Genomic DNA, 21,916 nt, shown 5'->3' with positions numbered 1-21,916 from the left:
CTTACTGGTCCTTGTTCCTTCCTCTTTAACATTCTCTGAGTGCACAGAAAGATTAGTAGCCAAAAACACACCAATCCCCGTCCCAAGCCCCGTCTTCTTGAGTATTACCCTTTCTTCTGTTTGAATCCAATTCTGATTGTGGATTGCAAGAATATCAATCTCTTGTTGTTTTTTAAAGGATTCAGATGTCTCGTGTGTATTTTCACCAATGAGGTCATATCGCGGAACGATATGTTTCACAAACTGTGAAATCACATCAAGAATCATAGTAAATCTTCTTTTGTCTAATTTCTTGAGATCCTTGTGGTGCGCGATATTCGGTACCTAGTATTACCTCATCACCAGAGCATGCACACTACGGGTGTTGTAGCTGCTGCAGACGATACCCTCCCACCCAACCCCATTTTCGCTAGCCAAGGGTTTACGATCCGCTCCGCTTCTCTACAAACAGCGGAGCGGATCGTAAACCCTAGGCTAGCGAAGATGGCCCAACCCAATTTTTTTTAAATATTTATTGGTGTTTGCTGTTGCGTGTCTTTCTTTCTCGTTTCAGGTTTTGGTGAACCGCCAGCATTATTATATCTACTTTTATCAACCACAAGCGTCGTGGCTTTATACGGGATGAGCTGTTTTGTTTATAGTGGACTAACACTGGACTTGGCCGAATTTTGATCTTTGAAGTCCGCCCTAGATTCCTGTTGTTTTCCAGGGTCCGGGGCCAATAATTGGGCTTTTGTCATTTTCTCATTTTCATTGATCGAACTTGCTACGCCATACACTATTGAGAAAGTCGGTGTAGATCATTGTCATTGTATATCATTGTCATTGTGGAAAATTGTCATTGTGTGACTAACCAATTCTATGTCTAATGTTACATCCATTTCATTGTTTAAACACTTGCTTACCCTATAATTGTTCATATCATTGTTCAGTTGATCATTTGATTTATATATTAAGCCATGACAAACGTACACTGCCAAACAGTCTTTGTGATTTATTGTGTCGACATAATACGTTTTCCATCTAGATTTTATTTTCTTAATTGAAACACGCTTCTAGTTTTTATGAATATCTCTGTTTATTACCATGTGCCCTTCCAACCTGGACACTGTTTAGTTTGTGCAAACACGCCGAATACAGCATGCAATACCTGTGTTTTAATAGTCAAGGCTGCTAACGAGAACTTGTGTGTTTTTCTGAATGAAAGTTGTTGACAACGGCATGGTGTCTATTACGAAAAACCGTTGTGAACTTTGCAAAGCTTTGGAAGGAAAACTTTAAGGCCAAATAAGGTAAATAACCGTTAAACAGTTTGAGTTTATATGTATTCCAGTAGCAATTGCTATGTTGAATCAATTTTTACAGGTGCATTTACTTCGAATGATGTTGAACTTTATTAATGCGTATTAAACTTCCCGTATTTTGTTTTCTGGCCAGAGTCATGTACAGTTGCCAATTGTTGGTTGTAGAAAATAACTACAGTACAGATATCTGATACCCTCGTAACATGTAACCGTATACATTGTATCTGTTACTCAGAAAAAAGAAGACAATTTAATTTTCACGATTTCAAAAATTATGTTTAGATTACATGTACTGTATTATGTATTGACACATAAAATGTATTAGGTTTGTCCCTAGTACTGGGGAATCCTACAGGTATTTAAATGGCAAATACGCAATGAGTATAAATATGAATGAAGGTCAGTTCTACCGCACGAGTGCTGGCACGGAGCTCCGATTAGGGAAAATTCCCGCTTCGGTGCAACGCCCTCTTTAATGCGCATCTGTCTAAACAAGGCATACGATTATTTGCTTCATGATGACATATCTTGAAAATTTAGTTTAACCCATTTTAATTGCAACAAGAGGCCGAAGTTCAGGCAAGATTTCCCTAATCACTTTGTGTGATACAGGTCTGAGATTCGGGAGAGGCGTCAGTCTAAATATCCAACATCCACGAATCTCACTGAGGTTACCTTTCACCGGCGTCTCCTCTCCATATGGGTGAAAAGTTCTTGAGAGGGACTTTATATAATATACAATTAATATGTATCTGTGTGCGTATATTGACACATTACATTTACTATTAATAATTATATACATTTCTCACTGACGTTACAATGTACCTTGTACCTTAAAGGAGAAGGCTTAAATAGGGACTGTCTGTTTCCTAATCCTTATTATATTTCACATGATAAATTATTCTTTTATCAAACAAAATATGACCGTCATGTTTCATGACTGAAGAATCATCTAATCTGAATAATGGTAAGAATCAATTTTTAATCGAAATCTGTTGATGATGACGCCACAATCCTTTGTTACATAGCAGTTATGTGGATGGGAAATAAAGTATGCAATTATGTGCTACAAGAAGAAGCAAATTATATGTAAATAATATTTTTTAAAAAACACCTAAAAATCTTATGTAAATATTTTTTTAATTTTTTTTTTTTACAGAATTCTCACATAAATAAATCAATAAATGCACAGATAAATGAGTAAATAAATAAGAATAGCAACAAAAATTTATCTGTTAAATTCCATAAAACGATATGACAACAAAGTGCAATGCTCATAGCAGAAAAATACGCATTATCCAGCTATCGAGAAACCACAGCAACAAAATCATTAATCAATCAATAATGTTAACGAATTCTTAGTGGGACAATGTCCGCTAGTAACACGGGACACAAAGAAATTAATGCATAGATAAATATACCTATAAACTGATCAGGACATGAGCAGAACACAATAAAACTGTACAGCACGGTGATTGATACCCCCGGCATTCGTGCTGCTAAGTATGAAGGAACAGGACGATGTCGGCTGGGAACTTTGAGTTGGTGCTGTTTTGAATTTACCTGTGTATCGATTTCTTCCTTGATGACTGGGAATCACCTATGTAACAGTGACGTAAGAAATGGCGACAAGATGCATGTGCTGGATAGGTGAGTGAACTTAAAATGGACATTTCCTGTCGACCTTAAGGCAAGAATTGATTACAAATTGTTACAAACTTCCAGTTTTTATAGTCTATGACATGGTAACATCACAAAAATTACTTATTTAGCCTTTTGCTCGCTCAGATGACGAACTTAATTTGAACTTGAACTGCATGTTATGTTTTTCAGACGATTGAACATGTGAGACGTGAAGGGTTCGTAAGAACTTCTCTTTTTTGTTTTTATTTTGCGAACTGAACAGCTTTTTAATGTGACAGATGGACCATGACCTGATTCTGTGAGACGTGTCGGTGATGGAATGCTGCGGAGGAGGGAGTCGTGTGACCCCATACTCGGTTAGAACTCTTTTTGTTTTGTTATTATCTTCAGTCATAGCCAGAAATTCTGATCGTTTTATGTACATACATGTACAGTGTATATACATGTATCAGGACAGTGTAGGTTAGAGAATTAATTCCGTTTAATTAATACTTCTCACAGTTTCTTCTACCACGTACATCGTTGATTCATTTCACACGTGCACAATGTACGTGAAGTACCTAGTCTTTGAATGATCGAATTGATGAAATTCCAATATTTACCCATGATTTGTCTGAATTATACCTTTGCTGTTTTATGGTTTTCATTTATCGATAAAGCCATTGTGACGTGCAGACATGACTTAGGGCTGAAACGATTCACCGAAATATCGATACTGTTCAATATTAACGCTCGATTCAATGTTCGATTCATTTCCTCTATTTTCGATTTGATTGAATATTGTTTAATGTCCCTCTCAAGAATATTTCACTCATATGGAGACGTCACCACTGCCGTTGAAGGGCTGCAAAATTTAGGCCCATGCTCGGAGCTTATGGCCATTGAGGGATCTTTATCGTGCCACACCTGCTGTGACACGGGACCCCGGTTTTTGCGGTCTCATCCGAAGGACCGCCCCATTTAGTCGCCTCTTACGACAAGCAAAGGGGCAATGAGGACCTCCCCACGGGATTTTCGATTTGATACGTTTATTACAAACGTGTTCAGTAAAATGCATCAGCTTTGACCTGTACTTAAAGATTATCTAACATACCTCCATGAGGGACAAAATAAGAGTTCAGTAACGTTCAGATTGTTGTTTGCCTTGAGTCTGACGAAAACGACAATGAACTTGATCGGTTTCAACTACAGAGTGCAGAGCCAACATGCATCTTACCGTTTGGCAGTTTGGAAACATTTTGTTTTTAAAATTATGATTGTAAATGTTAGTAATTAATTTTTCTTCAATGTTATCATTGGTTTCTTCTGTACATTGTATCGTATTGAATCGTTGCATAAGCATTGCAATATGTATCGTATCGTGGAGGGGGGCGTATCGTTTCAGCCCCAAGACATGTGACCTTCGATCTCGAGACTCTTGCTTTCATGGTACGTGTATAAATAATGAAAAAAAAAGTTGTAAGAATATATGAAATATAGTATTTAGTTGTTTGTATTACAGGAGATGTGAAAACAATGGAAGCCTTGGTTGATTTCTCTTTACTCCATTTATCATAGCTTTATCACACACATACATGTCGGGGTGATGTTACATGTCTACAATACGATTCTACATGTGTAGTTTGTTCAAACAATCCTAAATACGCCCATCTCGTCTGTACCCGTCCACAGTCAATTCATATCATGTTCACATCGGATTGAGTCACTCGAAACCCGTCCGTAGTCTAATTAAACCCGTTCTTGGTTCGTTCTACTTCGTTTTCAATACTTACAAACTCGTCTTTACTAGTTCGCAACTCGTTTTAACTAGTTTTTAACGCGATGACCCCGATCAGAGACAGTTTATCTCGTTCTCATCTTGTTCTCAGGTGTATTTTCAAGAACGTGCTCGTGCAGTGAGTGTGTAATCCCGTCTTCTCTCGCGGGCTATAAAATCCCAGCGTCTTTTTTTTGTTGTTGTTGACATTTTTCATTCTTGTTCAAGACTTGGAACTGCGTACTCCTATATTCCATCATGCCTCCATGAGAAAAAAAAAAACTACCCGTGCGAAATGAGCAACACGAAGATCGACAGGAGCTGCTGCGGCTCTTCTGGAAACCAACAAGATCAGGTTTCAACCAGTTCATCCATCAGGCTCATGGTTTCCTCCTTCTCCCCTCTTGCTCTACCATCTCTTGCCCTGCCTCTGACAAAACTTTCATAGTTCTAATGAAAGTTAGGGGTCACGAAGAAATGTGCTTTGTGAGTTTTTCGAGCCAAATAATGAATCTCCATTGTCCCAACATCATACAGACGGCTTGGATTTAATAATAACTAAGAACGATAGACACATCATAACTTTTAAAACTTAAAGGGAAGTTTTCGAACTATTTTAAAACGTGTTGCTAACTCACATTCCGAATTTGATTTGGAACTTGCTACGGACGAATTGCGGTCGATTTGTGTTTATTTGCCAACGAAAGTAAACGGACGCGGTCGATGTACAATCTGACCCGGTCGTACTGCTAGTTGACGTTTGACCATGTCACGTTCTAACACGTCCCCAGTAAAATCGAAGTATGGGAATTCCTTTCCTAGTACGACAGTTCCGTTCTGAGTACGCCCATGTCGTTTGAAGTACGTTGTCACCGCAACCAATTCAGGACGGAGACAATTTTGAGCAGGCTCAAAATTCTGGTCATCCTTCTTCATGTTCTTGTTCAAGCCAGTTCGAGCGCGTCCATGAAGTTCTCTGATACAGAGTAAACAGTTGTTAAAACGTCCTCTCTGTACACCGTTTTAACCGTTTGGCAACATTTTTGCAGAACGTTGCAAGAACTAGATTGTTGTGATGGGGCTTTCTGCATTTTCACGGACATTCATACTTTGTTCGAAATAAAAAAAAAATCAGAAAACATGTGAATTTGAATTTAAAAGATACATGTATTTATATAAATTTTCTACAGCCCAGAAGGATACATTGCATTACCCACTGTGTCATTATCATGTTAAAATGAGCGGAATTAATTCTTAGAAATGAAAATTTGCAATCTACCAATTTTGAATTAGTTTGTAGTTGAATTCAGCAACATATCTAAGAAAGACTTGTACATTGATTTTAAAAAAAAGTTTTAAAGTATGTATTGGATTCTTCTTACGATCATCTGATCAAAAGAGTATACAATTTCTTGGGGGCTTAGGATGATAACATATATTACATGGTTTTTCCACTCATCTATAGAGTAATTTGTTATTGTGTCTGAATAAATTCTTTATACCATATCGATCGGGAAAGAAACTCATTTGGCGATATGCACGAGCAGCTTTTAGGGTAATAATATCGAAAGAAAAAGCACACAATTCACACGTTTTATCCATATAATGTTTAAGTTCCAGTTTCTCTGTCGGTAACCCTAATTTTTAAAATACCTTCTTTGTCCTATTGAATGTTTCCTTTTTATCGTCTCAATATTTTAAGTTGAATTAATTCATAATTTTGTTTCATGGATGTCGCAAATGGCTGCGACATATTGCAACTTTGTAAAGGCACATTTTCCGTATAAAGTCATTGTCGAGTTGAAGGACATAACACAATTATGTCTTAATCTGTTTGTATGTATCTAAAATGTATAGATCTATAGTATTTCATTTTTCAATATTTCTTCGTTTCGGGCGGTTAAGTTTACTCGAGAGTCTAATGAATTAAGTGTATTTTATTGAATATTCAAATACAGGGCGTATAATATCTGATCCTCTTGAATTTATGTCAATGACCGTGTAGCGTGTGAAAGCGTGGTAAGAATTCGACCCACTGCTACTGTGTAGCGTGTGATAGCGTGGTAAGCTACTGTGTAGTGTGTGATACATGGTAAGAATTCGACCCACTGCTATCGAAACTCGCTAAGAATAGCGCGCCGGTCATTCGCTGCTAAGAAGTTTAGTTCCGCAAGTCATGATTGCAAACACGATATGGGGCGGAAATGAGTATTCATTGATAGTAATTTTCTCATTGCTTTTAAACAATTTTTTGTGACAATGATTTTTTTTATCCTTGTATATTATATGTATCAACTTGTATATTACATGTATCAAACATAATTCGAAACGACTTTAATTTCCCCTCATGAATGTGAAAATGTATAAGGATCAAATCAGATAGAAAATTGTTTTATCATTATTCCAAATTCATCCCGTGTTATACCATGAATTGACGTCAGTAAATAGTTTCGCCCATCACGAATTATTCTAAACAGCTGAAACAGATCAGGTACAAATCGGATTGTGATCTTCTTAGATGTCTTATTAAGACACGTGCAAACTCACGTGTAATCAGAAATAGATACCAAGCTTTTCCTACACCATTTCTATAGGACAAAAATGTCGAACAAATACTTTTTCCAGGGGCCTGGGAGCGGTTCTTCGGAGTTTTCCGGTCCGCTACAGAAGAGATCTTGCGGTGATGTGATGTGCCTGCTGGTATTCTTGGCGGTCCTTGGGGGCACGGGATTCGGGGGTTACTTGGGCGTCCGCCTTGGGGACCCGAACAGACTTGTCTATGGTGTAGATAGCTGGGGGAACGTCTGTAGCAAACAAAACGGACGAATTGACGGCGTGCTGAAGTCAGGGAAGGACTGCACTAACCTCAGGTAAGTCATGGTGGTCAAACGTCGAAGATTTCGATCAAGGGTTCACCGGCTTGGCTGAAACTGTGGTTGTGGTAGAACTATTGAAATTAGGTATTTGAAAGACATAGTGAAGTAAAGGTACTAATATTAAAAATGTAGACTTGTACTCTGGAGTCAACATGTCAAAATTCATTAACATTACTATTTGAAGATTTTTTTTAAGATTGCAAGTTGATCTAAAATTTAGTGATCAGGTTTTGTCTTAGCCATAAGGCATGTATTTTTATCGCTAATCTTAATTGATAAGATTTGGAAATTTATGCTTGAACGTTTTTCAGGAACCTTTTCTTCTACGATAAAACAATATTTGCAAATCACATTCCTGGTGCACACATTTCCGTTGATACCACAGCACTTTGTGTCCACACCTGTCCAACTCAGCCCTTAAACAGTGTGGCAGATCTAAAGAGTTTCTTCAACTCGACGGGTTCCAATTTGTGTTGGTATGATGTGCCAATGGAATCGTATTTTGACGGGAATTCTAATGGGATCGACAGTTGCCCCAATTTGCCGATAGAAACACAGTAAGTTATTAGCAATACACTTGTACATGTAGTAATAACTTATACTGTCCGTTCGGATGTAGTTTTATCTTGGATCATTGACATGTATCAACTGTAAATGGCATCCTATCTGACGGGGTGAACGTGCCAATTATCACTCTCCGTTAGACGCTCTAGACGAGCGATAACAATGTTTGAGTGAGAGTAACATTATTCCGGCCGGACTGTAATTTAATCATTTCGCCAGTGTATATAATCTTATTGTCAAGAGTACGTTGACTTGGTAATGGCAAATGATTGCCCGATCTTGAAAATAATTAAAGTTGTGATTTTTCAATAAATAATGCGTTGTATATACCATGTCAACTATTTCTTCAACAAGCTGTGTATATTTTTACCATTCTGGGACAAAGACATAAAAAAGAACAAAAATATCTGGTCTCTGGATATGTTTTATATCGTTTGCAAAAAATATTTCATCACAATAAGCAAGATGTCATATTTTATTATATTATAAATTAGAGCTTTGTCTATTACATCAAGCGAAAATCAATACAGTTGATTTTGTTTTCAGTTCCAGTTTGGGTAAAATCGAAGATTTTTGTTTTAAAAAGTACAAACTTCTGAAATATTGGACATATTTCATGATTTAAAACATAAACCATTTTACTAAAACATACAAGAACTTGTATTTTACTGTTTTAATCTAGAACTAAAACATACGAAAATCAATTCAGTTTACAAGTACTAAATCTTTATTTTGGGGTAAAATCTCCGATTTTTTCTTTCATTTGGGAAATATTTTCACCGAAATAAATAAAGAGATCTATTTTAATAATTTAGTGCAAATTACATGTCTTACATAAGCATTCAGATAAATTTCGAGTTATGGTACATCAAATAGACCCTTGCAATGAAAAAAACCAGAAGGGAGGGTCTATTTATTTCACTTTAGCTCTACATTAGGAATTGTTGCTGAAAAGTCATTGAAGGTTAAAAATGTTTGCATGAATTAAAGAAATTCAATATTTGCATGTTAAATGTAACTGCTGATAGCCATGATATATTTTTCGCTTTCACATCTCAAAGCAATATTTTGGAGTCGCAATGATTTCGTCATCATTCAACATCAGGCAGCATTAACGGTAAACTAGCAACTTTGATGACAAACAGGATAATTTCAGCTTCTCCATCGCCATCTTCTTATATTGATGTAGCAATATTCCATTATCACCTGCAGATGGTGTTTTAAATTATATCTCTCAACTGAGTCGATACGCAAGAGCTTGTTATGCGTATGATCAGTTTTTGAATCGAGGCAGGCTACTGAAAAACAAGTTAACGTTACAAGGGTTTCAACAGTTTCGTTTAAAGTAAACATTTTGCAAATTCTATGGTCGTTATAACGATCTAGTTCGCCAATACAACCTGTCATTGGGTCAAATGCTGTCTGTCATGTTTCATACCATTTGTTACATGTAAGCCGTTCTTGGCACACTGATTTTGACTACGGACCATTTACCTTATCAAGATAAAGGGCTCACGGCGAGTGTGACCGGTCGACAGGGTATGCTTATTCCTCCTAGACTCCCGATCCCACCTCTGGTATGTCCAAAGTCTATGTTTGCCCTACTCTTGGTTTTATATTCCTTATAGGAGTTATGAGATTGATCACTGTTCGTTATCTTCACCTTTTCACTCGTCTATCATGTTTCGTCTATGGCAAGCATTTTACTATTTATTCGAAAAATAAGATATCTCTTTAAATTAAATAGATATATCTTATTTTAAAGAGATATCTCTTAAGAGATATCTCTCTAAATAAGAGATATCTCTTTCACTTAGAGAGATATCTCTTTCACTTAAAGAGATATCTCTTTCACTTAGAGATATATCTCTTTTACTTTTAGAGATATCTCTTACACTTAAAGAGATATCTCTTTCACTTAGAGAGATATCTCTTATACTTTAAGAGATATCTCTTTCACTTAAAGAGATATCTCTTTTACACTGAGAGATATCTCTTTTACTTTGAGAGATATCTCCTTCACTTAAAGAGATATCTCTCTAAGAATTCCTAGAGAGATATCTCTCAAAGTATAAGAGATATCTCTTTAATCGTTGAAAAAGAGATATCTCTCAAAGAGAAAGAGATATCTCTTTCCAATATTTCTATTAGTTTGAATACTTACGTAATTCTCCCTAAAACGGAAGCCCGCCAAAGCAAATCTTACCATGATGGCTGGGGTGTTGCTAAAACGCGGAACGGAACGGAAAACGGAAAATATTTTATGCAATGATGTTATGAGGAGGTCAACATTTTGCATAATCAAAAGGCTTATTTTGAACAAGGAATGCAGAAATTACAGAGAGAACAGGAAGTCATCTTCAGAATCCATCATTTCATATTGATACCTCATACTAATGCATTATTATGTATTTTTACACGGTGTATTTTGTGGATGAATGTACTAACAGGCGCTTGCTTAATAATTTGCATAGTAAGTTTTAATAAAAATATCAAGCAAGCGCCTGTTGGCACCATCTTTTTCCCCGGCTTTGTCATCCCCCCCCCCCCAGATTTTGACAGTATGTTGTTTCACAAATGAAGAAAAAATAAATAAGGCAACATACTGAAAAAGACTTGAATTATAATTCAACCCCTTTCAAATTCTATTACTTTATTCTGGCTGGTATGGAAAGAAAAGATTTTATGAGCCCATCCAATGAATAAAAGGTACATCCCTTCCCCCCGAAAACAACATTGTAAAAGATAAAATAATTTTTTGAACAATTTTCCCCAAACATAGCCTTTTTAAACCGAACGTGCTTTTAATCGAACTACATATGTTTAAGATAACTGAATTTGAATTTAGTTCTACACCTGGTACAATATACATTTATGTATCACATCAAATTTTAAAGCGAACGAATCCGGTGAAGAAAAAAAGTTTTTCTCATTTGGGATGAATCTATGTGAAAGTTCCTACATTTACCGGTATCCTGCGGATTAGTGTTGAAACTGAAGAGATACAGCAGGAAAGAAAGATTGAAACAAAACCAATGTTAAATTGGGTGAAGTTTACGACCAATAGTAAGAGGAATTAACAGATTTATTTCATAATATATGAAATAGCTAAAAAGCTAACACAGAATTTATGCTTGAATGAAATTAAAAGTAACCTCATTATTAATCCAAATGTTAAGCTATACAAATATTTAGTTTAAAAATTAACTACCAGAAGTCCTGCTGGATATCTCTTTAAACAAAAGAGATATCTCTTTTGGTTAAAAAGATATCTCCTTAGCGTAAAAAGATATCTCTCTAACTTACAGAGATATCTCTTTAACCAATAAAGATATCTCTCTTATTTAAAGAGATATCTTATTTTACGAATAAATAGTAAAAGAGCTTGCCATACTCGTCCAGTCTTTGTTTTTCAACATTTTTTTCTTATTGTTCGATATCCGTTTTCTCTTCTTTATTTCAGTGAATCCATTCTATTTCGTTGTATACCAGAGTCTTTCAATCAACCGTTTGAGATTTTGACAGGTGCCATCAACAATATTCTCAACAATATAGACCCAAACTTTACTGAGGTATTCAAAGCAATTCTGTTAAAATTCCATGCACCTTTTCGATTATCTAGAATTCCGATGACATCGTTTTATTTCTTTCTTTCTTTTTTGCGACATTTTCATTTGTATCTTATGTAAACAAAAATTTTCAGAAATGCGTTTCCGATCTGGAGAAGACATGGCGGGAGATTTGTTATTTGTCAGCTACTGCACTGGGTACGCATGCGCGTGATCACAAAAGCATAATATAACCATACTGAAAAATAAAGTATTTACATGCACTCATAGATATTGATGTTGTATTGGAATTTAGTGATTAGTAGCAAATAGTCGTGACATATCGACATTGGCACAATGCCGAGAATAGAATGACAACATTCACGTTTATTGTTATGTTCTCCAGGTGTATCGCTAGCTATTGCAGTTCTGTTGCGATATATCGCCAGCATCGTGATCTGGGTAATGGTGTTCTTACTTGGACTTGGCAGTATGGTCGGCGCTGCTCTCTGTTGGTGAGTAATATCATGTAGAAGTGACTAGTGACTACGTCAATGATTGCGTCATTCAAAGTGAGTAGTGAATATGTCAATGATTATATCACTCAAAGTGAGTAGTTATTACTTAGTATATCAAATATGTCAATTATTATATCACTCGAAGTGAGCAGTGATTATGTCAATGATTACGTCCCTCAAAATGTGGAGTGATTCTGTCAATGATCACGGAGTGTGTAGTGATTATGTATAAGTTTGCAGTGATTACGTCAATGATCACGGAGTGTGTAGTGATTATGTATAAGTTTGCAGTGATTACGTCAATGATTCCATCACTCAATGTATGTAGTGATATGTTCCTCAAAGTGTATAGTGATTTTTTATAATTTAATTAGGAATATATAGGCATATATACAGTTTTAGACACATTTAATATCCCAGTCAATGGGTCGAATGAATATGAGTTACCGTACTTATACTGTATTCCTAAACTACATAAAAACCCTTTCAAACAAAGATACATTGCTGGATCCAGTAAGTGCTCTTCCAAACCCCTATCTTTCATCCTAACGTAAACATTAACAGCCATGAAGGAGAAACTTCAAACTTACTGTGCGACTACATTTGTCAGAAGTTGTGTTAATAAAATGTGGATTCTAAAAAATTCAGAAGAACTTTTTTGTAAACTTAAAATAGCAAAACTTTTCCCAAATCAATAACATCAATACCTACGACTTTTCAACCCTTTACATGACCATTCCATAAATTAAAGACTATACTTTTTGACATCATAGGCAGTTGCTTCTTCAACAAAAATGGAAAACAGAAATATTCATAGTGATCAGTCATCCAAAAAATTGCTTTGTTAAACACCACTCTAATTCCATGCACAAGTACTCTAAAGTTGAAATAAAAAAAATATGCTAGAGTTTCTCATTGCCAATATCTTCGTGGTCTTTGGTGATCAGGTCTTCCAACAGTCTCTTGGAATTCCCATGGGCACGAATTGTGCTCCTTTATTAGCTGACCTGTTTCTATATTCATATGAAGCAGAATTTATTAAAAAAAACTTCTACGCGAGAAGAAAAAATATCTTGCTGTGGTCTTCAATTCGATATTAAGATATATCGACGAAGTTTTGTCTATTAACAATAATAACTTTCATTCATATGTCGATTCGATATATCCCTGTGAGCTCGAAATAAAAGACACCACAGAGTCGTCCACTTCTGCTTCATACTTAGATATTTTATTGAAAGTAGACATTAACGGCAAACTGACAACTCAACTGTATGACAAACGGGATGATTTCAGCTTCTCCATCGTCAACTTTCCATATTTATGTAGCAATATTCCATTATCACCTGCATATGGTGTTTATATCTCTCAACTGATTCGATACGCAAGAGCTTGTTCTGCGTATGGTCAGTTTTTAAATTGAGGCAGGCTACTGACAAACAAGTTGATGGTACAGGGGTTTCCACAGTCTCGATTGAAGTCAGCATTTCGCAAATTCTATGGTCGTTATAACGATCTAGTTCGTCAATACAACCTATCATTGGGTCAAATGCTGTCTGACGTGTTTCATACCGATTGTTAGGCCGTTCTTGGCACACTGATTTTGACTACGGATAACTTCGTTTACCTGATCGGGATATAGGGCTCACGGCGGGTGTGACCCTTCGACAGGGGATGTTTACTCCTCCTAGGCACCTGATCCCACCCCTGGTGTGTCCAGGGGTCCGTGTTTGCCCAACTATCTATTTTGTATTGCTTATAAGAGTTATGAGATTGATCACTGTTCGTTATCTTCACTTTTCATACAAGAAAATATCACAGAGAGACATTCATTTAACGAGAGATGATGTAAAATACATAGGTTACAAACGAAAACTATTTAAAGTATTTGATGTTAAAATATGGTGGGTATAATGTATACGCCTATGCCAAGGATTACCCTTGAAAGCCACATGGGATCCTTCTAGTCTTTGTAAAATGACATACATTGTACATAATATATTATATTAACAACAAAAAGAGTGATTATTGAGAAGACGGGAAAAAAGATTAAAGACATTCAAATTGAAACACACAGTAATGTTTTATATCCTAACTTAAATACAACAGTACTGATTATTGAAAATTTTGTGAATGCAGAACCATAAATAATAATTGTACATGGCAAAGTACTGAAGTCAAATATTAGAAAAGTTACTATCTGCCATTTTCTTAATTTCATTGAGTAAATGGTTTTCAACTTCTGATTTAAATGAAATTTTATTGATTATATATTTGATTTAATCAGGAATCTTTGATGCCGTTATAATAGAAAGTTTCGGAGTCCATTTTCTGAACCCTTGGTACAAAGAAATTATACTGACTCGATCTATTTGATGTGGTTGAACAGTAGTAGTTTATCATGAAAAATATTAAAGACGTGATTCAGTCGAAGTTGTTTTTCTCTATTGTTAATGTTCAAATGCTCCAGTTTTTCAAATACTGTAGCATTAATACTACTTCTGGGAGATGAATCTAAAATAAATCTGATAACCTTATTTTGAATAACCTGTAATTTGGTCTTAAGCTTAATTGTTAAGCCTTAGTTCCAGGAAGCACATGCATAGTCAATATGACACTTAATTAAAGCATTACAAAGTGATGAAGCAATGATGGACAGTTGAGACAGACAGGATTTGTGCCTGTATAAAAATTTCAGGCATTGATTTGCTTTCTTAATAATACCATCAACAATTTGTTCTCTAGACAATACATTATCCAAGAAACTCATGTATTTGACACATGATTTACATTCTGTTTTGATACCCTTACATTCTATGGAAAATGAACCATCAAAGAATTTAAGTTTTCGTTGTGGTCCAAACAAAATACTTTCAGTTTTCCCCAGATGACGTGACAGTTTGTTGTCCACCAACCAATCATGACAGCTTTCTAACACAGAAGACTTAGCTATAATGTTTGCATTAGAATGAGAGAATAAAACGACCATGTCATCTGCATATAATAAAACTTTACATTCAGGATTAATACGTGCACTAAGATCATTCACAGACACTAAAGATAAAGAGGCCCAAGTAAACTGTCTTGGGGCACCCCACATGTAACATCACATACTCCAGAACTTGCGTTGTTTACATTTACAGTTTGTTTTCTCCCAGATAAATACGATTTAAACCAGCTGATTGACTTAACACCGATGACATTAAATTTTTCACAGAGTCTTTTATGATGTACTGTGTCAAAGGCTCTCTGGTGGTCAAGAAAAATAATTCCAGTGATTTTTAAAGGCTGGATTTAATTTGAAATGATCAATAAGATGCACCAGGCAGCTGTCTGTAGAAAATGAACTAAATCCTGATCATACAAATTATATATTGTAATCAATAAGAAAACTTTCGAGTTGAGTGAGTTTATAAATTATGTACATTGTTTTTTCTAAAAATTTATAAACAATGTTTAAAATGCGTACTGACCTATAGTTTTCTGGGTTTAGCCTATTAAGGCAATTTTGAGTTCTTCAGGAACAGTTTATAGACTGATTTATCAACAATGTAATAAGAAGCTTAATGATAGGTGCTGCATCTTTGAGAAACCTGGCTGGTATCCCAACTAAGCCTATGCTTTTGATAATATCAAGACTACAGTTCTTTATAAATAAAATTTTTGCTTACATGTCTTAAATTGAACGAGTTTTTAGATTTGTTCCTGCATGTACTTTTATATATATATATATATATAAATAATGCTACATGAAGCTGCATTGTGTAAACGTTTGGGAGAGGGTAGTTTTTCTACAAGCTTTGCTGCAATAGTTGTGAAAATTTTCATCATTAATATTCAAAACAATATTTTCACTAGTTTTGTATTTTTGTTGATACCCAACACTTTTAAAACATGACCCATTTGGGGGTTACGTTTGCTCTCGTCTATCATGTCGTTGAAGTGATCGGAATTGGCCTTGTTACATTGTCTCTGAATTAGATTTCTAATTTTACAATAAGATTTGTATTCTTCATGCATTCCAGACTTTCTAAAATTGAATAAATGCTGATCTCGCAAGTGAATACTGTCTAAAATTTTAGACAATATTGATTGCGTTAATGATTATGTTCCTCAAATTGTATAGTGATTAAATCGAATAAGTAGTAACTACGCCCATGGCTCGAAATGACTAGTGGTAACGTCTCTCTAGTTTCTCGGAGTATTTACTAATGATAGTAAACTATGATGACAATGTGTAGGTTTACTTGTTGTATTTCTCACAATGATGAGTGACTACAACACAATAAAGACTTATAATCGTATATACTTTCCTTATTTCTTTGTGTATTGTATATACATAGGTACCATTACTATGAATTGAAAGGAAGCTCACTTTATGAGGAAGAAGAGAGGAACTGGTTGATTGGCTCCATTTCCGCTACTGTTGTCATGGTAATCGTGATGCTGATTCTGTTGGTCTTGAGGAAGAGGATTGGTCTGGTATGGCGGCACCCATTTTGCCCTTGAATATGGTCTATTACTTCTCCTTTCTAGATTTTCCCCCGAAACATGCATTAACCTTATACCGGTATCATGAATTCGCAGGTTGTACAGTTATTCAGGGAAGCAGGTCACGTGGTTTCTAGTATCCCATTTCTGCTGATTCAGCCCCTATGGGTAAGGAACATACCAACACATGATAATACACATAACTTTTTTGCACTTAATGTTTTGTCATTCTGTGCGTGTTTTTCAGACACTACTCCTGTTTCTGGGAACTCTTGTTCTGCTGTCTTACATCTTCTTGGGAATGGAATCTGCCGGTAAGATGCTCACGATCTGCTGTTAATGATAGTAAAAATGGCTTAACTTGGACAAAAATGATTATTGTTTTAATCGTTAATGTTCATCGGGTTTTTATTTTTACTGTTGCGTGATACTGACATATCCACGAATTCATCCCTGATAAACCCAACATCAAGGAAAACAGCTTTACAACCACGAAATCAAGTCCCCACGAAAATTCCAATACCACGAAGATAACTGTGTATCACATTTTTTTGTTTAGGTCATCCGAGCATATCGAATGCTACTGGATTCGTGTCTTTCACGGAAGATGAAACAGTCAAGGTAAGGATGCCGTATAATTGCTTGTACCCGAGATTTAAAGATGATTTTTTTGGTTCTGATTGTGTGATATAATCCATCGCTGGTTTCTTCTCAGATTCTAAAATGGTATCATATCTTTGCCGGAGTCTGGATTCTACAATTCATTTTTGCCTGTGAGAAAATCGTCATCTCTGGTGCCGTGGCCATCTGGTATTTTCAACGGTGAGATTGACGCTAGACATTTAGTAGTGGGGTTTGTCGTGTAGTTCTCGTTTTGCAAAAGAACTTGGAACTAAAATTTTCTTTGGCCGACTCGAAATGTCGCTTTTCTTTCTTTTGTAAGATTGACAACGTTTATGTAACACTGAGACAATTGTGTGTACTTTCAGAGATTCCGGGATGCCGGTTTTCCCCATTCTACTGTCCATCAAGCGACTTGTGAGGTGAATACCGCAATATATGACAACATATATCGGACAATGACATTAATGGTCGTTATTACTTAAACATGTCTATCATTGAAATGAAAAATACAAAGTGTTGTAAAAAATCACTATTTTGGGGGGAGTGTAGTTTTTGATGTTCAACATACGCACGTGTCCACATTTTTCTCAAACCACGAAAATTTCGCTTCACTGAACAGTTATAATTAACTAATTTACTGCATACTGTTGTCCGCGTCATTCTAACAAATTTTGGTAAATAATAAATATATACTCATAAGATGGTGTAACACTACTAAAATATGTACTGTAAACAAGGTTAAGTTTACATGGCGATAGTGGAATAGTCTTGGCAAATTTTCCGATGAAAGATTGATCGTAAAATGAACAACTACGCTAACGAATTTTGTACACCAGAGACCTATCTTTTTCCATAGAAATAACCGCCTCGCAAATGGTATGTGATGCCAAAGTCGTAAAACTAACCCACGGAAAAATGATCACACACCTTTGCTTTATTTCAGATACCACCTTGGATCCGCCGCCTTTGGGTCATTCATCATCACGCTCCTCGTCCTCGTGAACTGGATCCTAGGATTCATACATCGGCGGTGATTATGCCTTCTTCATGTCTGACTTTTTGTTTTAAGACATTTTCTCTATTTTTCCTCTCAGACACGTTCTTTCTAAACTGATATGTCTACTATAAGCATTTTTCCGTACGATAGTTATGACGACCAAGTTCGGATTCAATGGCTTTTCATTAGCTCAGTGGTATCTAGCGTTCGCTTAGTCACCGGGAGGTTGTGAGTTCGAGCCCCGCTCGTGCCATGGCCGCGTCAAACCTATGACAGTAGGTAGTGAATGCCCCTTTGCCAAACGCTCGGCATTTGAAAATCACGGGTCTTTCGGATGTGACCTTAAAAATGGAGGCCCGATGTCCTTGGCACGTTCAAGAACCCTCACTGCTACAGCCATAAGCAAAATGCACATACAACTAGTGACGTTTAAAAAATATGAGTGAAAAAATCTCGATGGAACATAAAACAAACAACCATTAAAATGAGATTTTTCCATGGCAAAATATACATGAAAAGACTTACTAAAAAACCTCGGTTTGTCAGAAAAACATTAATATAAATGTTAAATGCAAAGGTAGAATTAGGTTTCTAGAATTCTGATTCAGCTTTTGAAATTTCACATGCAATCAAATATACCAGATTCGGTTGTTAATTGTGTACTGTGATTTATTTTTGATTAAAATCTTAAGGATAATCTATGATAATGAACTGTGTATACATTATTTCTACAGAGTCAAGAGCAGTTCTGGATCGGTTGGAGATTTTCTGATGAAATGTCTTCGTTGCTGCTTCTGGTGTTTTGAAAATGCCATTAAATTCATCAACAGCAACGCCTACATCGAGATAGGTATGTTTTTCTCTCATCAATATATTGTGCAGTATGAACATTCCTAGGTCTCGTCATGACGTCTAGATCACATCGCATCTCTTTATTTAGTTACCATTGGAATTGAGACACATGTTGCACTTTTGTATTTTATATCTGTTGACTTTCTTTCAGCCATACAGGGGGGAAATTTCTGTGTGTCCGCTAAGCGCGCCTTGAAGATCATTGTGTCTAACTCACTCCGACTGGCCGCCATAAATTCTATCGGCGACTTTACGTTGTTTCTTGGAAAGGCGGGAACAGTGGCCGTGGTTGCGGTCGTTGGCATGGAGATGTTGGCAGTAAGTCAAAATGTGGACACTTTTAAAAAGTGTTGAACAAGAATTAAATTAAGTAAAAACGTCAACAACAAAAAAGTTTTACATATTAGTACATATAAACCATATAAACACGCGTCGTTGAAGTATACTGCAAACAATTTTAGATGACGTAATTCCTTATTTGAGCATTATAACACTGTCATTTACAGACGAGATCTGACGTCATTTTCGCCTGGTTACCTATCACGTTGTCTTGTGTGATAGCCTTCATCATCGCCAGCTGTTTGATTGGAGTATACGAGGTATGTGTAAATTTTAAATGCTATTCTAACAATAAAGCTGAAATGCAATTAGTCACATCAATTTGATGAAGAACCTGTGAGTAATGATAAAGCAATGCGACCATAATTCAACATTTCTCTTGACAATGGGAACATTGCTTTCCTCTTAGAAAAAAAACCCGACTTGACGGAAAAGGCCGAATGATGTTTTGACTGTTCTTTTGAGTGTTGAATTATAGCGCATTTTAAAAAAAAATACGAGATACTCTACAACCACAAATGCAAATATACAAGTCCGAGTAAACAAGATTCATTGGGATGTATAAAAAAAAAAAAAAAAAAAAAACCCACCCTAGTTAATAATATATTTGTAAATAGATCGGAGCATTCTAGGATTTGTTCAGGTGACTAAATGCATGCATGTCATATCCGATAGGTATTCACGTTTTTGATAAGGGCTTCTATACGTCACAGTTTTGATTTTCTTTCAAACTGTCAGTTGGATCGTACAATTCATAGTTACCGGATGTTTGGTACTTGATCTAATACACAACACAAAGCCAGTCCTCTGCTTTGCATACAAAAACTACGTTTGTACAAATATGATTGTACATAGATTATTTCTCGTTTCAGCTATGCATCGACACGATTTTCATTTGTTTCTGTGAGGACTGTGATAGAAATGATGGTGTGAAGAGGCCGTATAATATGAGCACCGGGCTCCTGGTATGTAGTTCCTCTAAAATGTTAGCTTTGTAAACTGTCGATAATATTGTTGGCAAAAATTTTGTTCATTTTTATTTCAGAAATTTGTCAGTGAATCACATGGAGCTAAGAATATGGAATTCAGCGATATGCCTAAAACACCGACGTCACGTGCTAAATGACGTCACCGTTACGCCTTAGCAATACCACCTGGTGTGATATATGTAATTTCAAACACCATATGCCTTGATATAGGTTTTACAGCAGCGCTTTCAGGCAGTCAGCGTTGGGAACGGCATACGACATATAGAACCGTGCCAATTCGTAGCTCTATATTGGAATATTTGACCTTTTGATTTTTGACAATGCAATATTTTTACCATATTTACCAGTATTATATACGTGTGGAGTGCCATTTGTTTGTTGATTTATTTGTCCTTTGTTCTGCTTTGCTTATGATGTTTGTTATGTCAGTAATTATGCTCAAATTAAAGCATGTAATTATAGACATATAATGATGTTTTATGGGGTCTTAATACACAGACCATGAACGTTTTCATTATAAATAGGCCTCATGGAAATTGCCTTCCTAGCTGTAAACAAACTATTCACAAGGCGAAAAGTTCGATATAATATGATAATTAGACCCATACCATTGAAAAGCAACTCTGTCAAGGTCTTACCTCTCGCATCATCATGGTGAACTATTCGCATCATCATGGTGAACTATGAAGTCTATTCATCGCCTATGTATAATCAACCGTCAAATATCGTTTGCTTATCAAATGCGAAAAATCGGTAAAACTTGGAGGGAACGGTAACTGCCTGAGGCAGGTACATAATAACAACTGTAACTGTACTGTGTTATAATTATATATACTGTAACGTGTTTTGTCTTGGGTTTTTAGGGATACTATTATAATTTTCCACTAACTCTGCCTGAGTTAATAAATAATGGTATAATGAAAGGCGAAGATAACGAACAGTGATCAATCTCATAACTTCTATAAGCAATACAAAATAGATAGTTGGGCAAACATGGACCCCTGGACACACCAGAGGTAGGATCAGGTGCCTTGGAGGAGTAAGCATCCCCTGTCGACCGTTCACACCCGCCGTGAGCCCTATATCCTGATCAGGTAAACGAAGTTATTCGTAGTCAAAATCAGTGTGCCAAGAACGGCCTAACAATCGGTGTGAAACACGTCAGACAGCATTTGACCCAATGATAGGTTGTATTGTCAAACTAGATCGTTATAACGACCATAGAATTTGCGAAATGCTGACTTCAATCGAAACTGTTGATACTCCTGTACCATCAATTTGTTTGTCAGTAGCTTGCCTCGATTTAAAAACTGACTATACGCAGAACAAGCTCTTGCGTATCGAATCAGTTGAGAGGCATAAACACCATATGCAGGTGATAATGAAATATTGCTACATAAATATGGGAAGTAGACGA

At 36.0% G+C, this 21,916-nt stretch overlaps 1 protein-coding gene across 2 annotated transcripts; it reads left to right on the top strand.

Annotated features, from left to right (window-relative positions):
* The first annotated feature begins 577 nt into the window (after positions 1-577).
* On the top strand, positions 578-20,960 carry LOC125671479 (choline transporter-like protein 1). 2 transcript variants are annotated; one of them, XM_048907239.2, is made up of 19 exons: positions 578-1,292; positions 3,227-3,304; positions 7,330-7,574; positions 7,892-8,137; positions 11,608-11,716; positions 11,848-11,911; positions 12,099-12,207; positions 16,551-16,689; positions 16,795-16,866; positions 16,946-17,012; positions 17,258-17,319; positions 17,414-17,520; positions 17,688-17,741; positions 18,266-18,352; positions 19,054-19,169; positions 19,323-19,489; positions 19,678-19,770; positions 20,383-20,475; positions 20,556-20,960. In XM_048907239.2, exons 2-19 carry the CDS (start codon positions 3,263-3,265, stop codon positions 20,634-20,636), a joined length of 1,953 nt encoding a protein of 650 aa, XP_048763196.2. In that variant the 5' UTR covers positions 578-1,292; positions 3,227-3,262; the 3' UTR covers positions 20,637-20,960. The 2 variants fall into 2 exon arrangements, with proteins under 2 accessions (XP_048763196.2, XP_048763195.2); XM_048907238.2 differs by having other exon boundaries at positions 578-2,954.
* The last annotated feature ends 956 nt before the right edge of the window (positions 20,961-21,916 follow it).

Source organism: Ostrea edulis, chromosome 4 (genome assembly GCF_947568905.1).
Source record: "Ostrea edulis chromosome 4, xbOstEdul1.1, whole genome shotgun sequence".
Lineage (NCBI taxonomy): Eukaryota > Metazoa > Mollusca > Bivalvia > Ostreida > Ostreidae > Ostrea > Ostrea edulis.
This window is presented reverse-complemented; position numbering and strand designations above follow the sequence as displayed.

Bases quoted from the DNA above. Each gene is read 5' to 3' on its own strand.
- LOC125671479 (XM_048907239.2), top strand. From the start codon at position 3,263: ATGGAATGCTGCGGAGGAGGGAGTCGTGTGACCCCATACTCG. The intron at 16,690-16,794 runs GTATGGCGGCAC...ATGAATTCGCAG, and splicing joins TGAGGAAGAGGATTGGTCTG to GTTGTACAGTTATTCAGGGA. The intron at 19,170-19,322 runs GTATGTTTTTCT...ACTTTCTTTCAG, and splicing joins CAACGCCTACATCGAGATAG to CCATACAGGGGGGAAATTTC.